This window comes from Simochromis diagramma, unplaced genomic scaffold, assembly GCF_900408965.1.
Source record: "Simochromis diagramma unplaced genomic scaffold, fSimDia1.1 OVJJ01000798.1, whole genome shotgun sequence".
In the NCBI taxonomy this organism is placed as follows: Eukaryota; Metazoa; Chordata; class Actinopteri; order Cichliformes; family Cichlidae; genus Simochromis; species Simochromis diagramma.
The window spans coordinates 135,453-156,058 of NW_024386736.1; the positions used below are offsets into that span (position 1 = coordinate 135,453).

General features: G+C 40.5%; 1 protein-coding gene across 2 annotated transcripts; it reads right to left on the reverse strand.

Moving 5' to 3' along the window:
- Window positions 1-69: 69 nt before the first annotated feature.
- trip10b (thyroid hormone receptor interactor 10b) lies at window positions 70-19,997 on the reverse strand. Of its 2 annotated transcripts, XM_040043796.1 has the most exons (15): window positions 19,745-19,997; window positions 13,533-13,648; window positions 13,359-13,412; window positions 12,345-12,492; window positions 12,122-12,184; window positions 11,658-11,762; window positions 11,255-11,383; window positions 10,929-11,075; window positions 10,019-10,180; window positions 8,628-8,651; window positions 3,095-3,204; window positions 2,512-2,644; window positions 2,349-2,416; window positions 1,702-1,823; window positions 70-1,613 (listed from the first exon to the last, which is right to left on the reverse strand). In XM_040043796.1, exons 1-15 carry the CDS (start codon window positions 19,766-19,768, stop codon window positions 1,468-1,470), a joined length of 1,551 nt encoding a protein of 516 aa, XP_039899730.1. In that variant the 5' UTR covers window positions 19,769-19,997; the 3' UTR covers window positions 70-1,467. The 2 variants fall into 2 exon arrangements, with proteins under 2 accessions (XP_039899730.1, XP_039899808.1); XM_040043874.1 differs by lacking the exon at window positions 8,628-8,651.
- Window positions 19,998-20,606: the final 609 nt, after the last annotated feature.

Here is a 20,606-nt window from a genome sequence, read left to right on the forward strand (position 1 = left end):
GAAGCTGCACCCTCAAACACAAGCAATTCACAGGGATCAAAAATTAATAAACTCTGCATTTTTTTTTTTCTTCACAACTTTGATCTTTCATCGCCAGCACTTTTCCTTTCGCTTCGGACAAACCTTTAATTCACAAAAAGCACCGCAAAGCAAGTTCCCTTCCAACCCTCTGTCACAGAGAAACTACAATGTCTGGTGTGAAGACAAAGGATAGGTTCACATGGTTTAAAAAGTCTGTCTTCACAGTACTCAGATCCTGCATAAGCCCCCTTTCAGCCACCTTCCTTTATTCTGACAGCTTCATGGACACTTCTGTAAACGTCACTATGTTAGAATGTGTAACATCACTTTTTACGCGACACGAGCCTGAACACATGCCACGGGTTAACCAAGTTGCGTGCGCCGGATTAGACCGTGCACAGGCTCTTTGTGAGTTGCTTGACTCACCAGAAAATGCCCCAGACAGCAACAACCATTGTGCTTTCGTTATCTGGCCAAGTCAGTTATTAATTTCCAATAAGATTAAGACAGACCTCTGCAGTTTCCCCATTCCCAATCTAGAAGTAGAAATCTCACTCGCTGTCAGGGCCTGCGTGTGACGGGCAAGCTACAGGTCTCTGAGAGGCACCGTGCAGACAGAGACGCTGTGCTCTGCATGACAATCGCTGCGAGATCTAAATGTTCAAAAGTATAGTTACACTTCCATAGCGTGACTGTCTCCATCATTGTTGCGGCATGTCTGAATCAGGTCAGGAGGAGTCAGCAACAAAGTGAAAGTGTTTGAATAACCGGTTGGTGAAGCCATGGAGCAAAATGACTAATCTTCACATGGAGGGCCTGAGTTCTGTTCCAAACAGACCATAAACACACGTAAACCTATCCTTTCCTCTCACCGTCTACTGGGAGGGTCATTGTGCACTCCCTACTGAGTAGTGGTTTTCAGTTAAAATAATTAAACATCACATTTCTAAATAATAATAATAACAATAATAATAAAAAACCCTCACATTATCCTCTCACATGAAGAAATTGGGTAAATAGTTGGTGTTAAAACAAGAAAAGGTTCAGCAGGTTAATTCAAATCATTAGTGGGAAAGTCAAGTGGATGGATACAAACATTGCCATAAACATATCAAAGTATGTTACAGGAGTGGTCACTTCACACGTGACAAAATGTTCAGGCATACATTCAAAAGTTTTGGGTTTTTTTGTTTTAAAAGAGCTGAGATCTATAAAAGTCAAAGTTTCGTCCGTCTGCGTTTAGAGGCAACGTCTGCCACGGCGAGCAGAGATGGAGTGTATGATATTGCGATCAGCCTCGATAACAAGCTTTATAATCACTCACTTTCATCTCTCCATACACATCACTAGCTGAGATAAAAGATGTAGAGAGCAGCTCCAATTATCTGGAATGACTTTGTGTTCACCTTTGGCTGTTAACTTCCAGCACAAGCTCTGTGATGGAAGTTAGGATGCGAGTTTGACATAGGATGAAGGTATATAGCCCTCGTCTCCACTGGCTCTAAGGACTCTCATCCATCCGTCGCCTTTATCCTCTTCCATTATGCTCAATAGCTCTCCCTCTTTAATGGAAACGGTGCCCTCGCTGTTGCCTGCACATAAACACCCAAGTAAGAGATGTATAATAGGCTAAATGGAGACCTATTTATTAACAAGTTTAATGTCAGTCATAAAATTCACCTTCAAAGCTGTACAGAGCCGTGCACTGGCCAATAGGACTTTCTATTTCATCAAACTCTTCATCGAACTCTGCGTAGATGTTCGCATCAGGATCATGTGTTACCCTGCTGGACATGCTCGTCCTCAGATGGAAAAAAAAAAAAAAGATATGGAATTTACTCATTCAGTTTCACTTTAAATGTTCACACGCTAAGGTAACTGGTATCAGTGTCTATCTAAAAGGCAGACATCAAGCTACAGCCAGCAGTCAGTTGACTCAGGACACAAGGCACCCCTGATTCAGACAACTGTCATGTGATGGCCATGTGACTTTTTAAAATTACATCAAGCAATAGCTCCTAAGGAGGTGCCTTGGTTTTTTGAGAGGGGAAAAAAGTCACATAAACGTCAGACCACCACAGCCAAGTTTAAAATGTGAACATCTTCAGTGGCCCAGCCCAACTTTTTTGTCACAAATCTGATCACCGAACTAGAAAATTATGATTTTCTATAAGCATAAATATGTGATTTTAGTTTTAAACAAGTTTTGGACAGTTTCTTCTCTTTTTATGACAGGTGGTCTAATACATTTCTTAAGTACTGTGCTATTTACATCAAGCTAAGCTAAGCAAACTGAAAGTCTCCTCGTACGTTTCCTTTAAACTTACCCATACTCTGTGTTGTTGTTGACAGGGAATGGAGATTCCTCTCCTCCCAGAGCTTCTGAGAGCCACGTCTGTCAAGAACATGAAGATTTGAAATGTTTATGAAAATTGCCCCAAAACACAGTACGGTATTAGCTTGCGTGTGCATATGTATGTGCGCGATAACCTCGTATTTGGCGAGCTCTCCCCTCAGGCGGCCCGTGTCCTTGGTCATTTCCAGGATCCGAGGTTCCAGACTGGAGGGGTCTCCCATCTGTGGATTCTGCTCGTACACACCCTTCATCTTCTCCAGGGCTTCACTGAGAGAGAGAGGTGTTAATGTTTGGGGAATGTGATGTTTAAGGAAGTCTTTTTGAGAACACTTGTTGAGCTGCTGTTTTAAATCCCTGCAAAGCTGTTGAATGGGGTCGGGGTCAGAGCTTGGTGAAGTTATTTTGTTATCTATTAATGGAGCTGACATGAGCTCTAGGTACTATTACGTTCAAACAGAAAATAACCTTTTTAAGCTTCCACAAAGTTAGAAGTACACTATTATTTAAGATATGAAATGATGACTTTGCATTTCTATCTCTCTTATATATTTGCTGCTGTTTTGGTTTAAACAAGAAGCATGTGTGGGAGATATAGCCTCGGGCAGCCGCGTTTCATTTCAAAGTTAGTTCATGCACAAAGGAGCTCGCACTCGGCTGTCTGTCACAGTCAAAAGCATTTTTCAGAGACGTCTGTCATAGTGTTGCCGACGCTTTCACCTTTGGTCCTGTGCCTTCTGCAGATCTTTGTGGATATCGTCAATCTTCGTCTGCAGCCTCTTCTTCCTCTGCTCCGGAGGAAGGTGAGAGTAATCTTCTGCAGGAGTTTGCTACACAAACACACACACACGACACCAACAACAACGGAAACGCACACGCAAACAGTTAAATCTCCTGAGCATCACGTATACAACAATCATATGAATTCTGACCACCGGCTGTCTTCATCTTTCCCACCTCTAGACAGACATCTTCACACACACACACACACACAGGTTAATGCAGCAAATGCAGCTTGTTAGTTAAGGAAACAGAAACGAGGGAGAGACATTTATAGTAAAAACCCAGTAAGTAATAATGCATTTACAGTTTATACTGGATGAACAGTTTACAGACAGAACCAACAAGGCCGACTCTCTCTCCTGTGATGGTATACAAGTACGCATTTAAGTAGCAGAAAAGATTCAATTCATTACACATAGTAAATTTTAAAAGACAATATAACAAAGAGGCACAGCAAACAAGTAAAATATGACATAGCCACAAATGCAAACTACAGAATACTGTTTTATATTATACGTTTTTAGGAATGTGCCTAATTGGGAAAAATATGACCCTGTATGATTTATGATACTGGGACTTTCTTGCTGGTTTTGGTTCTTAGTTTACGAACCAAAAAGTGTTTTACACGAAGAGTGAGGACTTCTGTGAAGGTAGCAGGTGTTGTGTTAAGCTACACTGGAAGGTAAAGTGCCAGCACTACTGATTCTACAGTAAGACAATAATAATAATAATAATAATAATATTGGCACACCAGTTTAAAAGAAATATGTTTTAAACTACTAAAAAGTTGGAGAAGGAGCGTAGTTAGAAAAGGTAAGGAGCTCCTTATGCCTACATGCACAAACATTTAACATTAAACAAATGTTAATCTGGACTTTGGACTCAATAATCTAGTCTAGTCTATTTTTGGAGACAGCTGGAGCAGCAACAATCAATGTTGGGTCTTTACTGCTTTATGCGCACTCGTTATACATGATAGTTAATAAAAACCACTTTGGCTGTCTTCACTGTTGTTTTTAATATATTTGTGAAGTGAACTTCCAGGTTAAAATGTCATATTTTGTAACTTTTTATGAAGCTTTTTCCTGGATTGGATGGTCAAGCTATAATATACATATACTGTAAATAGTATGTAAAATAAATCTTTAAATTAAATTGATCTGAATTTACTTGAATGTTTCACCTTAAATGTTACATATCTGTATGTCATCACAGAGAGAGAAAATTCAGAGGACGTCCTCAATAGAAAAAAAAAACAAAAACAGCCGATTTTCCCATGAGATAACAGCATTTGATCGGGGGAATTAAAGAGTAACTGCAACCACACTGAGAACTCTGCGTGCACTGCCCACTAGGCCTTTTTCCACACACCACACCCCACTGTGATTACAGGTGTAATGCCATATCACTTATTTCCTTTCAGATCTCTTATCTAGCATAACCCACGCTGGTGCCACCAGTACTAATGCTGATAACAGCGACTGTGTTTCAAAACTTTCCATGTCCAGAAACAGTAAATGGACAGTAAACGCAGCGAGCTGCTGCTCTTGGAGAATCGCCTACAAAAGCTAAATCTCATTTAGGGTGAAGCATCTAGAAATGCACCAGCAGGTGTAGAAGACGACTGGTATCTGCAGGTTACACAGCATTTTGTGGTTTATATAAAATTATGACATGATGTGCTGTTCAAATTTGCATCCGTCAGCGCTGGGTGGAAGCAAATGACACATGAATACATTTACAATATTGGCAATAAAACAGCCATTCCACCATCAGAGGCGTTCTAATAAACTGAGAAATATTTTATTGAACTGATGTGACGGGAGCCCAGAAACAAGCTTCACTACCAGCCCAACTCCCACAATGCAGCCCGACCTTTACAGAGCTCTTTATTGTGGCAATTAGTTATTTCATCACTTCCTTACTTGCGCTTTCATTTTAAAACAAGTGTGCTTATTAATTATATAATAAGAACGTCTTTATAATAGCGTAAATTAAATGGCATGTGGCTTTAGGAGCGCGGGGAACTGGTGTTGTTTGAAAATTACCCCACAAAACGAGGCCTTGACAAAAGCGAAGCTTCCTTTCCCACGGTCAGTGATAAATGAAAGCTGCACTCGCTCTGTCTCGCCCTCTCTGTACCTGGATACTGCCTGGAGCTACCAAAGGGTTCAAAAGACACGTTTCTATTATGCTAACAGCACCTTTCTTCTCTTCTTCAAACAGGCTACATGCTCACACAATTATAAAGGTACGGCCGTTCCAAGCATCTGGACAATGACAACATTTGTAATTTTGCCTCTGCACACCACCACAGTGGATTTTACAATCAAACAATCAAGATGTGACTGAAGTGCAGGCTTTCAGCTTTAATTCAAAGGGGTTTAGCAAAAGTATTCTATTAGATGTTTAGAAATTTTAGTCATATAGTGTTTTTCCATGTAGTTATTTTTGCAGTCAATGATTGCCTGGAGTCTGAAACCCTGTTTCCTCCCTTGAGATGCTCTTTAGTGCAGCCACACTCAGTTGCTGTTTGTTTGTGGGTCTCTGTGCATTCAGTTTTGTCTTCCGTAACTCAAATGCGTTCTCTGTTGCTTTGAGATCACGTACCTGACTTGTGTATTTAGAAATATCCAATTTTTTTGTCTTGAGAAATTCTTGGTTTGCTTTTGCAGTGTGTTGTTGGTTATTAGCTATCTGCTCAGTGAACCTGCTGAATCCGAGCAGAGTATGGCTCTGTATACTTCAGAATTCATGCTGCCGCTTCTGTCGGCAGGCACAACATCAATAAACACTAGTTACCCAGTTCCGCTGGCAGCCTTGCATGCCCATACCATAACACTGCCTCCAACATGTTTGAGAGATAATGTGTATGCTTCAGATCATGAGCGGTTTCTCTCCGTTAATCTTGGTTTTATCTGTCTAATGATTTTTAAGTTAAATCTTGCCTTTCTGTTCTTGAATGTAACTAGTAGTTTGCGCTATGTTGTAAATGCCCCGTATTTTATTCACGAAGGCGTCTCTTGTTCTTGACTTAGATAAGGCTACTCTGAAGCATATCTAACACATTTGAGAACACCTGGGATTCTGAATGTTCGTGACTTGGTTAGATATTGAGAAGTTAATCTTACCCATTAAAAAAATGATTTAATCATCCATTTCAGTGGTCTTCTGTGGTCTTTCAGGGCTTTATGTGCTGATAGGTTTGTCAGTGATTTATTTCTGGTCTCTCTGATAGGCTGAAAAAACAAAATAAACCTAATGATGTTCCATCACATCTCTTTTGGTTTTGAACTGAGAGCTCCAATAAACAACTGAACACAAGTGCAATGTTTGTGATCAACTCAATTTATTTTTAAATCGTAAGATAAAGAGGAAACTGCCCTCCTGTGGCTATGCTTGTCACTCAACAATTGCTTTTGAGCTTTGGGAAAAAAAGAAACGTCTGTAATTCGAAAACACTTAATGTCATACGTTTGTTAAAGTAGGGGATTAATTAAGTCTGCATTTCAATCACATCTTGATTTTTTTTTTTTAATTTAAATCCTCCGCTGCGATGTATCAAGAAAAATGACAACAATTTCGTCACTGTGCAAATACTTATGGACCTAACTGTAGTTTATATACACATATGATTGGAGGAAATAGTTCCCATCTGTGGAAGGAGCTCTAGTTTACATCTATACTGCTCAAAATATTTAAGGAACACTTTTTAAATGAGAGAAAAGCATCAAGTCATTTAAACTTCTTGGCTAATGACGTGCTCAGTTAAGTAGCGGGGGCTGGTGGTGGTGGGGGGTTAATCAGTTTCAGCTGTTCTGTTTTTAAAGAAGGTAACAACAGGTGCACTAGAGGGGCAACGATGAGATACTACAAAAACAGGAATTGTTTCACAGGTGGAGGACACTGATATTTTCCCCTCATCTTTTCTGACTGCTTTTTAAACTAGTTTTGCATTTGGCTAAGGTCAGTGTCACTACTGGTACCACGAGGTGATACCTGGACGCTACAGAGGTTGCTCAAGTAGTCTCACGATAGCTCATCAATATGTGCCATTGCGTGAAGGTTTGCTGTGTCTCCAACCACTGTCTCACAAGCATGAAGGAGATTTCGGCAGACAGGCAGTTACTCTAGGAGAGCTGGACAGGGCTGTAGAAGGTCCTTAACCCATCAGCAGGACCAGTGTCTGCTCCTTTTTGCAAGGAGGAACAGGAGGAGGAGGCCATTGGACTGGAAAGGCCATGACAGTGTTATGCTGCCCATAACATTCTTAAGGATGACCGATTTGGTGGTGTGGACAGGCATATCCATGGAGGGACACAAAGACCCATACAGGCTAAGCAACAACACCCTGACTGCTATTAGATATCCTTGGATCACCTGGCAGACCCTACATCAGTGCAGTGGGTGCTGGGGTCCTCCTGGTGCGAGACCATGCCCGGCTTCATGTGTGAGAGCATGCAGGCAGTTCCTAGAAGTTGAAAGACTTCATACCATTAACTGACTTCCAAGCTCACCTGACCTAAATCCAACAGAACTGGGACATTATGTTTCAGTCCATCCAGTGGTGCTGGGTTGCATCTCAGACTGTCCAGGAGCTCAGCGATGCCTTGGACCAGATCGTGGAGGAGAATAACCCATCATTAGGATGTTGTCAGGCATACAAACGAACTACTGAGTGCCATTCTGAGCTCTTGCAATTAAATTAAATTGCAATTAAAATGGACTCGCCTGCCACCTCATTTTTTCAGCCCACTGTAGATTGATAATTTTTTATTTCCATCACACAATGTGGCAACCTTTCAGTCCTAACACATTACCTAGTCCATTACAGTATAGATATCCAGTGTGACTTTTTCCCCCATTGAGATATGATGTATTTTCAAAGTGTTCCTTAATTATGAGCAGTGTAATGTGTTGCAGCATCCCCCTGCAAGCAGTGACTGGAAGAGTTGGAGGAAGTACAACATCAACCAGCTATCCGGTGACATTTATTTCCTGAATGACATGACTTGGAGCAGATGCCTCCCCGTGTCAGGAATCTAAAGTCAAGCAGGAAGTAAACTCCTTGCTTTGTAGGGGTCAAAGGTACTGAAAGCCAACTGAACTGTAGCTAAGCACAAGAAAGTGGGGTCAGTCACGAACAGAAGCTGTCAAACGGAAACAGATATGCCCCTCAGCTGCGATGAGCGATCAAAATAGTAAAAACTAAACTTCTTTGCAATTGATTATGTCCTCTTAACAGTTCTCTGTCTCTTTTATTATTGGGGTGGTCTATAGGGGACATTTTTTACTGAGTGACTACTGGGATAACTTGACAGCAAGGGCGTCTGTGCTTTCTACCCACAAAGGTCAGTGCAGCATTAATTAGTGTGGAGTTACTCCTTATATATCACTTCCCCTGAAAAGAATCCAGCACCAGATCAAGTTCTACCCGGTATACCCTCTATGTAGTGATCATAATTGTTACCATTTGCTTTTGAGCTTGCATTATCTAGACAGAAAGAAACAAAGACTATGAGGCAGGTACACAACAAACACATGGCATGGAACGCACAGATACAATATCAACAAAAGCTTGTGTACATGAAACAGATTAGGACAGCAAAACAAGGGCGTGAACACGACAGCAAGCGAGGGGATGGAGGTCAGACGTGAACCAAGACGGGGGGGCGTCACTCACCAAGCAACATTTGTTTAATGTCTTTAAGGTGGAAATCCTGAGTTTGACAGAGGCTGAGGGTTGGGGTGGAATAAAGGAGGGGAAGATGGAGAACAGAACAAGACAAGGTGGAGGAGCAAGGGAGCGGAGAATAGGAGGGATAAAATAACAATGGTAATGAGAAAAGAAGAAAGGGGAGAGAGCGGGTGAAAGAGGTGCACAGCTTGAAATAATGTGTGTAAAGAGGGACAGTGAGAAATATGTTTGGGGCATGTCTGTGCAGCAGCCTGGAATCAGAATCGGCCCCCTAGGCAATGGGGTAGTGGGGTACGACATGAGTGGAATGTGAGCCGAGTCTGATGTATGCGTGTGTGTGTTTGTTCGAAACTGCTGTTATAAGACTATGACAGGACCGTATTTGCAATTCTCGATAAGGTTGACAGGAGCCAGAGTCCCACACTGCATCGAGCACCTGCAGGTTTTCTGTTTCTAGAGTTTGGAGATTAACTCTGTAAAAGTGTTGAGAGACTGACTAACACTGTATTGTAAATGGACTTTGAATGGGACCTGCTGATGAAAAGAAAATACAGAATGAAGCTCTTCCTGCAGTCTGCTGGATAATAGACCTTTTTCATAACTTGACACGTCACAGCAGGGAAAACACAGATGCCTTAATGATGGCTGCATTCCACTTAAGGGAGGTCCTGCTTTTGTTCCATGCAGTGGCTTAATGGGACACTGAAAGGAAATGGGCTGTGCTTTCTGTATTACAGTATAAAAAGTCATAAAGGTCTGTAGAGAAAAAAGGTCTTTCATCACAATTTCAGAGACTTGCAACACAAAAACAAACTGCCTGTCAGGTTAAAATTCTCTCTATAATACTAACAACAAGGTTTATGTTACATCCTGATGAGATTTGTAATTTCAAGCTCCATATTTAAATAACTCAAGGCAAAAGAAAAAGAGTGTCTTTGTATGTTGATTAGCATGCCCAATCGTGAAATCAACACTGGTTGTTGTTTTCACTCTGTGTCTTCATTTCAAAATAATGTAAAAACATGTACTATTTTAGGAAAGACTAACAAAACCAACTAAGTTAGCTACACATCTTTTTAAAAATGTTGGGATCATCTTAGCCCAGATTAGAAATGATATTCAGGTTTTTACATGCAGAAGAGGAGACTGCGGTACAAGTTCACCTTGTGTTTCTTGCTGAACGGCCAGATCAGGCCGCGCACTTTTGGCGGGTTGAGGCTGGACTCTGAGGTTGCCGATTTAATGCCCTGGGAGTAGTCTTCAAAGTCCACATCTGCAGGTGGCTCGAAACCAGATTTGTGCTGCTCGATGACCAGAATAGAGTCCTCCAGAGAACAAAACAAAGAAATAGACTCAGTCACATCAAAGCAACAAACGGAGACCTTAAAAGGGTTGGCAGTGACACTGGATTTTTAAGTGCAGCAATTAGAGGCGTTTAATCTTTTTATTTATTTTATTTTACAAATTTTACAGCTAAAAAGCAACATCAAAGTCAAAAACCACCATTCCTTCCACTAGATGCTGTCTTCATACGCTGGTCAGAAGTAAATGCATTTAAGTATATTTTTACCCCTCTGTAAAAACAGTGAAGAGGTGAATTTCTGTATAAGTGACTCATTTCCAATTTGTAGCCTGAGAGTTTTTTTTTTTTTTTTTCTTTCACTTGATGTTTTACATGACAGATCTGGATTTTCCCGACGTTAAGAGAAATTCTGTAGCTTAATAATTAGCCGTTATCTGTGTGACAGTCAGACAGTATAAAAGATGGCTGCAGCCTTGATGTCATGACCCCAAACACACTCAGTGGCTAATGGCTTGCGATTGGCCAATCCACTAACCAATATCGATGCAGTTTCATACCACAGATAATCCTGTATTTTGGAATACAGTATGAGAAAAACTAATAAAACTGTTTAATTTTTTAATCAAAATCACCCAAAACAAGTGACTGAGCCCATAAACTCTGCAGGAAAATGTTAACAGTGACATCTCCAAGTTTTGCTTAAAGTTGTGTTTTCGTGGAGATGACTCTAAACCCGACAGAAAAAAATATGACAAACATTTCACACTTGCCTGTTTCTCATTAACTTTTGTCCCAGCAGCAGAAATTCCTTCTAGACACTTCGAGATGATGGGCAGTACCTTCTTCTCAATATCTGAAAACTTGCAGTAGCCATCCGCAAGGCTCCGGATCCTCCGCTCATCCATGCCTTGCAATTTCTGTTCACAGCACAAATTAAAGGGCCTCCTTTCACAATAAGACTCGCTGCATTTCTACAATGGCCACTCACAGATGTATGAACTCACTGAATTGTTTTGTTTATATTGACATGTCATATTAGCTTTGTCCACTTGTGCTACATCATCAATGAGTGTTTTTATGAATACGTTTGCCTTACATTGAGGAGCTGCGGTATGTCGGTGTAATAGTGGTAGTTCTGTTCCTTGTTGTATTTCTGGAGTTCTGCTGCATAGTCGTTCCTGCACTCCTCTGCCGTGTGAGTGCGAGCATGGGCATGCTGCTTGGCCTTTCAGAGTGAAGGGCAGATGGAACGACAGAAACAAGAGATGGGAGGATAAAAGGGTTCAGCAAGAAAAAGAAATGAAGAGAGACAAAACAAAATGCAAAGTGGAATGCAGGAATAGATGCACGGAGGTGATGGGAGGATACAAAGGAGGTGAGCGGGAGACAGAAAGTAAAAGTTCATGGAGGGAAAATATCACAAAATCCCAAAGTGGTAAAAACAAACTAAAAACGAAACACTGCTCAAGTAAAGCTAGCGCGTGCATGTGTGTGTTTACTTTTTCGACATCGACTTTGGTGGCAGAGACCTCGCACTCCGCTTTCTCTGCTTGTTGTGAGGCTTTTTCCGCCTCCGCCCACTCCTTGGCATAGCGCTTCTTCGTCTGTAGGCATAAACACACACATATTAAACTTAAACACAAACTTTATTTTTAAATAATTTCAGCCCTAGTAGTATTAACAATTTAAAAATGAAAGAACTGAGTTCCACTTGAGATACTAAGAGTAAAGTCATGGCCATATTTTACTGCCCCTCAGGTAATCTGTCACCTGAAGAGTTACCAATAAATTATTAACAGTATGACAGCAAAAATCATAATAACGTAAACTCCAATGATGTCATTGAGATATTGCTGTAACATCTGTAGAATAAGAATTACTACCAAGAATATCTTCATCTTGAGGTACCACTTGAGTGATCTGCTCAGTAACAAACTAAAACCACGAACAACACAAGACTCACATTTTCTAGGTGCTTAAAGCTGCTCTCTAAATTCTGCTGGGCCTTCTTGACATCAGCCAGGTGCTGAGGAAGGAAGAGGATGCAATAAATGTCAGGCGGTTCAAGATGATGACGGCAAAGTGTGCAAATCAGTCTTTAACCTGCCAAACTTTCCCGTCAGTTCTTCCTTTCTTTTTCTCCCCCTCCCTATCTCCCTCTCACACTCGCTTCCTCCTTCTCTCACCATTTTCCGTTCTTGTTTAAAATCCTGAAGCTTCTTCAAGAGATCAACACAGATGCCAGTTATCAAGTTTTCAGCAATGAGCTCACGTTGCCCGGCGTAATCGTTTAGCTCGTTGAGGATCTCCTGGAATGAAGCATGGTTGCTGAACCTGCGAGAAGATGGCAAAGGGACAAGGTGTTGGCTCCAAAGGTCAAGATTTAACGTACTATTTGGTAAAAAAAACAAAACAAACCCTACTCTGAACAGCAGTTGTAAAAAAAAAAAAATGTAATAAACAAACTATTAAAAAATGGACATAGTGATCATAGCATCACATGTCACATACTGGTTACTGAAGTCCTGTTGGAGTGTTTTTGCATTGCCGTCTATGTGTTTTTAAACCAGAGCAGCACATCTGACTGAGAAACTGAGTTGCGCTACATGCTAATGAGTTGAGGTTATAATGGACATCATAGTTTCAGGTATAAGGCACTTCTTCATTTGCTTTGTTTTCCAGACTCAGAATGATATAGTTTCGTATATGGTTTGCATATTCTCTATGTTTGACATGCAGCCTTTATTACTTCAAGCTAACTACCATGCTACCAAGCTATAGCTATCTACTGATTAGCATAGTTTTGGACCATCTGTTCAAAATCTTTTAAGCCTCCAAACCACAGTTAGCACAATTTTTAGTATCACATGTAATTATGTGCCATGCTACTCCACTAGCTCAAGCTTTTTATCCGAATGTGTGAATGCAAAGAAGAAAAAAAGATGCTAAACGTGAAACTTGAAAATGTTAGCCCACATGATCACAGCACTCTCTTACATACAATCTTCAGTCATTTCTGTAAAAACTTTGCACCATTTGCAACTTAACTGCAGTCATTAAAGTATATAGTTAAAGGTTATATCAGAAAAACCTCAAAAACCAAGAAAATGTTATATACAAATAAAAAAATAAGAGCTGCAATGGAGAAATGTAACAATGCAACTCAAACTGGAGCTGGAAACGAGTTTTTGTTTTCTCACTTGCAGTCTTGGTCTTCCCTGTTTCCTCGTTTGGCATATTTCTTTGTGAGATTTCTGTTGGAAAAGTGTAAAAACATCCACTTGACTAGCATGCATAGGGTAAGAGCACACACAAAAAATAAATTCAAGATCCCATTTCATATAAAAATGAATAACCATTCAGAAGGACCACACCTGAGCTGCTTGGCGTAATTTTGTTCTATCTCCGACCGCTCCTTCACAAATTTGATGTAGCGGTCCACCAGGTCAAGGCCCGACTGTGTATGCTTGTCGATGACATCATACTGATCCTGAAAGAAGAACAGCACAGAGAAACATGTTTTATATCAAAATATCACCTTTGGTTTCTGGACAATTTCAATGGAAACTTCTCCTTCCATTGAAATTGTCCTTCCTTCCTCATCCTGTTACTTCCCTAACTATACAAATGCCATAGCATGTCAGTAGGTCAGATTGCCTTTTAAAACTCTGTAAGCTGACAATGCACAAGCAAAAACACGGCTTCAGCAAACTATGACACAGGACTTAAAAGAGTTTTTCACCAACAGCCACTCTGATAAAGCAAACATCCACAGCGCCGTGTGCTGCAGGGCTGCAAAAAATTATTGTTTTTATCATTGCTGCTGAGTATTTTCTCAGTGAGACGACTTGGTCTTGAAAATGTCAGGAAATACTTTTAAATGCCCACGAGAATTTTCCGAAGCCATAACAGATGTTATGAAATTGTTTCTTTTGTCTGACACAAGGTCACAAAAGCCCAGAATACACAGTTTGCAATCACAAAAGGAAGCAAAAGTTCTCACAGCGCAGACGTTGGAGAATATTTGGCCTTTTTGCTTGACTTACACAATTAGTTCACAAAATGAGACTCATTGATCAACCCGGGATGTATTTCACAAGGCGCATATTCTGCATTTAATTTAGGGTTGCAGTTAACTTAATATTCTCATTATTGATTGTTCTTCTTAATTTTTCTTCTTCTATCAAGCTAATATTAGGTCTTTTTCTTAATGTAAGTTGGGCTGTAAGTTCCCACAGTCCAACATGCCTTCATGCAACTCATTTTTTGCCCATTAAAATTTTTAAAAACAACAAAATTATTTCCTTCATAAAACAATAAGCAGAAAACATTCACTTGTGCCATTTTGCATTAAAAAAATAATTAAAACAACATAAATTGATCCCTTATTAAGACGAACACTGATTAATTTCCTGTGGCTCAGCTAATCGTTTGAGCTTTAATTAAATTGCCTTTCGCAACTCATTTAATCAGGCTGTCGATCTGCCACAAATAGAAAATGGAGGCCTAAGAATAACTCTCACTGCACACGGATACACACAAGTATGAAGATGTAGTAGAGAATAAAAGCGCTCCAACAGTACTCTCCTGTCAGCATTCCTCCCTTGCTTTAGACACATCTGTGCAAATCAATCCACACACACACAAAAACCTGTTGGACCGGTAAGGGAGCCCTGCTGGCTTTTATTTACACTGTTTAATGACATACAGTGAGAAGCACCTCGGAGGAGAAAACAATCTGATTACATGGAAACATGAGAGTCTGGGACACGTAATAAAGCCCCACGGGTGGGTCCCTTGTTGTGTCTCTTGTGAAGCACAAAGGAGGGCTCCACCTTTTTCTTTGTTGTGGTGTGTGTGTGTGGTTAAGTGCATGCGTTGGTGCTGGAGGGCCTTCTGGGACCAGAGACACAGATACAGAGTCCTCAGAGGAGGGGGAATCTAAATGGAGATCACACAGTAACACAGTTTGATATGAGAGGCCATGAAGGAGGCGAACGGGATAAGAAAATAGGAAAGTATGATAAAGCAACATAGTTTATGCCAGGAAGTAAAATGACCGTGGAAATCAGATTGAATTATTTAATGCAGGTTTCGATGCAAGAGATTAAAGTGTGTGACGAGTTCTTGACACAGATTAATGCGTGCATTTCCCACTTCTGTTGCACTACCTCACTTTTACTGGAATACATGTGCATGCTTGTGTGACAAAAGGAAACTGATTGTAAGACAAAGAGCGTTCAAGAATGAGATAATGATTAGCTCAGCGTGAACCTCCGCCCTGTGACTGACGCTCCCAGGGGCCTATCTAAACCCTGGAACCAGTCTGACTGGTCCCGCCCTCACAGTACTGCCAGCAGCAGCCGTGCTTCCTGACTGCAGCTGATCTGGTGTCAGGTTTTTACCTCATCTACTCATAAAAGCCACCCAACAAGATTTACTGTAATAACTACTTGTAAGTCAGCTTCTAAGTTATTAATAGCTTTTGTCAGAGTGGTAATTTACTCAAATGGGTTGTACGACTCGTGTTTAAAGACGACGTCCAGGCAGGTTTACTACGCATTACTATGAATTCTATTACTTACTTTGCAATTTTTTTTTATTTTTTTTTTAAAATCATACAACTTTTGAATGTGAATTTCATGTTAAATTGTCCGTGCAAATAAAGCTAATTATCTAAATGTTATACCCATTTTCAGAAAACTGAATACACTGTCACTGAAATATTAGATACATGTTGAATTTAATTGACATACTGGAGTCAAAGGTTTTCAAAGAGGCTCTTTTAGAATTGTTTTTGTTGTTATTTTTACAAAATACAATAAATGTAAATTTAGAATATGGACAGCAAAGAATTAAAGAAAAAGCTGAAAGCTTAGTGGATGTCAATTTTGCCAAAGTGGAAATCTGTCACTTAAAGCATGACTTATAGAAATCACCCTTTAAAGATATGCAGTGTGAGATTCTGTGTATTTACTGGAAAACGTAATGCACAGTTAAATAAGTTAAGTTAAATATTTTAGCGAATTGTTATCACCACGAGTGGTTCCCAGATAATTACTGACAATGTGAAATGAGTTTATGATCTTACAGTACAGTGCTGTCTAAATGTTTTTGAGCCACCCTTTATTTCTTTATATTTTGCTGAAAGGACCCAGATTTTCCCCTAATTTTTCTAAGGTAGTGTTGAACAATAGCTCCCCAGGCTTTCTAAAGGTCTTTTAAAGTTTTTCTTTGGACACTGGCTCATTTTTCACTAGTTTTTAGTGCAGTCAATGTAACTGAGCATTTGCAGAGGAATCTTTTTCGTTTGTTAAGCCACTTAAATACTGTGGCCATGCAATACCATCTGGAAAGCATCTTATTGCCAAATGCTTAATTTGTCAAATCTCAAACACACGGCCAAGGCACTAAAATCATATCAGGATAGAGAAAACACACAATGAAACACTATCAGTGATGGATTGGCCTCGCCAGAGACCTCAACCAGCAGTGTGGGCTCATCCTGACAGAGAGCAGAATAAAAGAGAGCCAGAATACCAAAGAACAGCTTTGAAAGTCCTTTAAGAAGCCTGGAGAACTATTCCTGAAAACTGCTGAAAGAAATGACAAGAATGCTGCCTGCAATACCTTCTCTACTACACCTTCATACTTGTGTGTATCCGTTCAGGCGGTGTTAAACAAATGTAGTCAAACCACATATTGACTTTCAAGCTTGTTAGAATTGTACAAACTCTGCTTTTGCTTTATATACTGTATTTCCATTCATGTTTGCACATTAATAAATCACTGCACCCATTTGCAACTTTCATAGTAGAATATAAAGAAATGAGTGGTGTCCTAAAACACTGTACTACACTGCTCTGTATGCAAAATAGGCGTTACATCAATAAACATGCCGTAATTTCCAGAAATGCATAACATACAATTAAGATTTCTTATACAACCACCATTGCTTTACATGCCAACACAACTTGGGATCAAGATAAAGGAGAAAGTGGGCACAATGGAGGAAGCAGTGATGTAGCTGATTTATATCTAGGTCCCTGAATTACATATCAGCAGGATGCAGGCAGGTCAACAAAGAGAGACCATTCCACAGCAACATCATTCTTTAAGTTTGATTACCTGTTCTGGGCAAACATGTACAATATTTGTTATCAAAATGACCTAAATGAACGAGTCAGTTTCCACTATTTTCCACAGCTAGCTTGTTTTAGTGTCATCATGTGATCAGGGAGATTTCTTCCAACTGAACTGGCAAAAAGCAAAACGCACGTACACGGACACACAATCATCCTGATTGCGAAGTAGATGGTTTTCAATGTGACAGAGCTGCATGTCCTCAAGCAAGAGTTTAAATCCACATGACCTGAGATGTTTCATTTCTATTAATGGGATAACCCCTGCTTTAAATAATCAAACTCTTTGATAGGACAATAGAAATGCTGAACCTTCTACACAAAGTACGCTGCTTACATCATGCGTTCTTGTTACAAATTGCAAGATTTTTTTCTTTTTTGAACAACATGCGATTGACTTGGCTCCGCTGTGATTCGACACCTTCTGGACTGCGTCATATTTAATAAGAACTGGTGGTGGTTTTAACTAAGCAGCCAGTAAGTCGGTCATTACAAAGCTATGCCGTGCAACAAAATATTGTCTAAACCCACAGGACTTTATTTTGACATCAAGCACAGAGTCGAACGCTCACCAAAGACAATTAATATGTCTGAGTGTATTTTAGAGGGCATGTGTCTGAAATCAGGCCCAATAAATCTTTTATGATTTAATTTGATGAGATGGTGACGATGCACAACAAAGAAGCCGGAACAGCTGAAGGTTCTTCCAGAATTAAAACAGCACTATTAAATCAGCTGAAAAAGAAATGCATGACATGTTTCCAGGGTTTGTCTCTCCTCATCCCCAAGATATTCAGTTTACACAAACAGAGAGAGAGCATGTTAACCTAAAACTAGATCAATCCATCTATCTTCTTTTGTTTATCCAAATCAGAGGGAGGGCTTCAACCTCTCCAAGCTATCATAGGGCAAGAGGTGAGGTACACCATGGAAAAGTCCCCAGTCTATTGCAGAGATAACACACAGAGACAGATATCTACTGATGCTCACATTCACACCAAGAGCCAATTTAGAATCACCAGCATGTCTTTGGACTGTGGGAGGAAGCTGGGACACCTGGACAGAAAGCATACTGCTACAGGGAGAGCATGCAAACTCCACCCAGAAAGGCTCAGGACACTTCTTGCTATGAGTCAGCAGTGCTAACCACTGCACTGTGCAGGCTCAATTTCATATTTCAGTACCGCTTATCTCAATTTTAATGCAAAAAAGCTATGGTTTCAAATCCTCAAACGTGAGAATCATACCTGTTTCTATGTTCCATGACGAACCAAATATCTTCTGATTTTGGAAAGAATTCTCAAATGTCACATCATGCTTTTGTCTACAAGACATTTACTCACTAAACTAATAAATAAATAACGCTTTTCTCATCGTTTCAGGTCTAGGCCTCTAACTCTTGCTCCAGTATCAATGAAGCGTCATACACCCAAGTTTATGGTATGCAGCCAAACCCACTGCAAGCAATTGAATGCAGTTGAATGACTTTCAACTCTTTTGGAACAAACACACATTAGATTCAGGCCATCAGCCTCACTAAGTCTAACTCTATCTGTGCAATCATTTCAGATCGCTGTGCCCAAATGTTTTCATTTTCTTTGACCTAAAATACAACAATGTGTAGTCAAAGGCACATGCAGCCACCTTCACTCATCTGATTAACTAGGAACTACTCTGATAATCAATGAACTGTTCAAGAAGCAGAGATGGTGAACGATCTCTATCTGGAGCTTTCCAGATGGGAGGATTTCCTGTCGTTCTGTGACACCGGGCAGGACAGAACTTTGCTTTAGGATTTTGGGGAAGAGGATTTGTGATCTTTAGAGCCAAACGCTGAGAGAGATCTTTATCAGTCAGTGCCTTAGATCTTGTGGCTTGTAGCCACAGTCCCTTAAAAGCCCTGTCACCCAACTGAAGGCGCTGGTGTCGGTGTGCCGTGACTGATGAGGGAGCTGACTGTACTGATGATTCAACAACTGAGACACGGGCAAGAGCAAGGAGGTTATACTTTCCTAAACATTGCACTGTTTGTATCTGCAGCCAGGACACTTCCTGTCACAAAGGAAAATTTCAGGTTTGAGCTTATATGAAAGAAGAGGATAAAACAAATAGTGTGTGTGGTGGAGCACACCCTAAGCTCACTGTGTGTACACAAAAGTGCACCAGAAAAGAGTAATAAACCTCTCCTTTCCCCTCTGCTTATGATAAGGTATGCAGCAGGAGTTGCGAAATCCTGTCGCTGCAGGCTTTACAGATAGACTCCTGCTGTTGTCTTACTTAGCCAAGGCCAGCTACTGAAAAACAACCATGTGCTACGGTGAATGTCGACGAAAACAATTAAGAGGGCACCGCACTTAAAGAAACAGTGAAAAGGCGGAACGCTGTCCTCTAAGGACTTATCCCAGAAGGCTCCTCCGCTTCTTCTGAGCCAGCTGTCAACTTACCCAGAGCTGTGTTCCCCAGTCCATGTCGCCAAAAAAGTTCAGATGCGAGAAGATTCGCAGAGCAGGACTCTTCGGTGTGTTAAAGCAAAGGCAAAAAGCGATCAGGCAGAGATTGTTTTTTAATTATTAGTATGTTCTTTAAAGTAAAACTCTTCTCGGAACAAAACTTTGAGGCACGAAAGCGGAGATGGTGGAGGAAATGTTTGAAGGAAGTCTACGCCTTCTCCTTGGCACGGACGCGACTGTCCTGTTTCTTCCAGCAGGCAGCGAGCGCAACAAAAAAAAAAGTGTTCCTGAAACAACTCTGGGTCCGAGAGAGGGAGAGGGAGGAGGAGGAGGAGGAGGAAGCGGCCTTTCTGTTTGTTTTATCTTAAAGAAGCAGCTTGAGGTTGTTTTGTTTTTTTTCTTCATAATAAAAGCTGGTGTTGGGCTCCAAACTTTAACCCAATGATGTATCCACTGCTCCTCAGATAACCCACAACATTACACATAAGATTAAACCAAATAAACTAATTAACTTTTCCCCCCACAGCACTAATAGAGGAAGTAAGAACATTCTTTAAGCTACTTAAGACCTTTTTTTTTTACCCTCGTTGTAACATAAAACAGCAGCTTCCTTGTGGGGCCCTTTTTCGTGTTTAAAAAGTATAAAAGTTTTTTAATGGCCAGCAGGGGGCGACCTCAAGGAGCGCCCTTGTATAGCCCATTTAGGGGGAAAAAATTCTCCAGCTGTGTTGTTCTATGACATCAGTGCACACGTTCCAGATGTGTTTATGATCTCACTAGTTTCTGATAATGTAACATGGTGTTAATTTTGTAAATTATAGTCAAATTTAAAGCAAAACAGATGATAAAGCAGTCT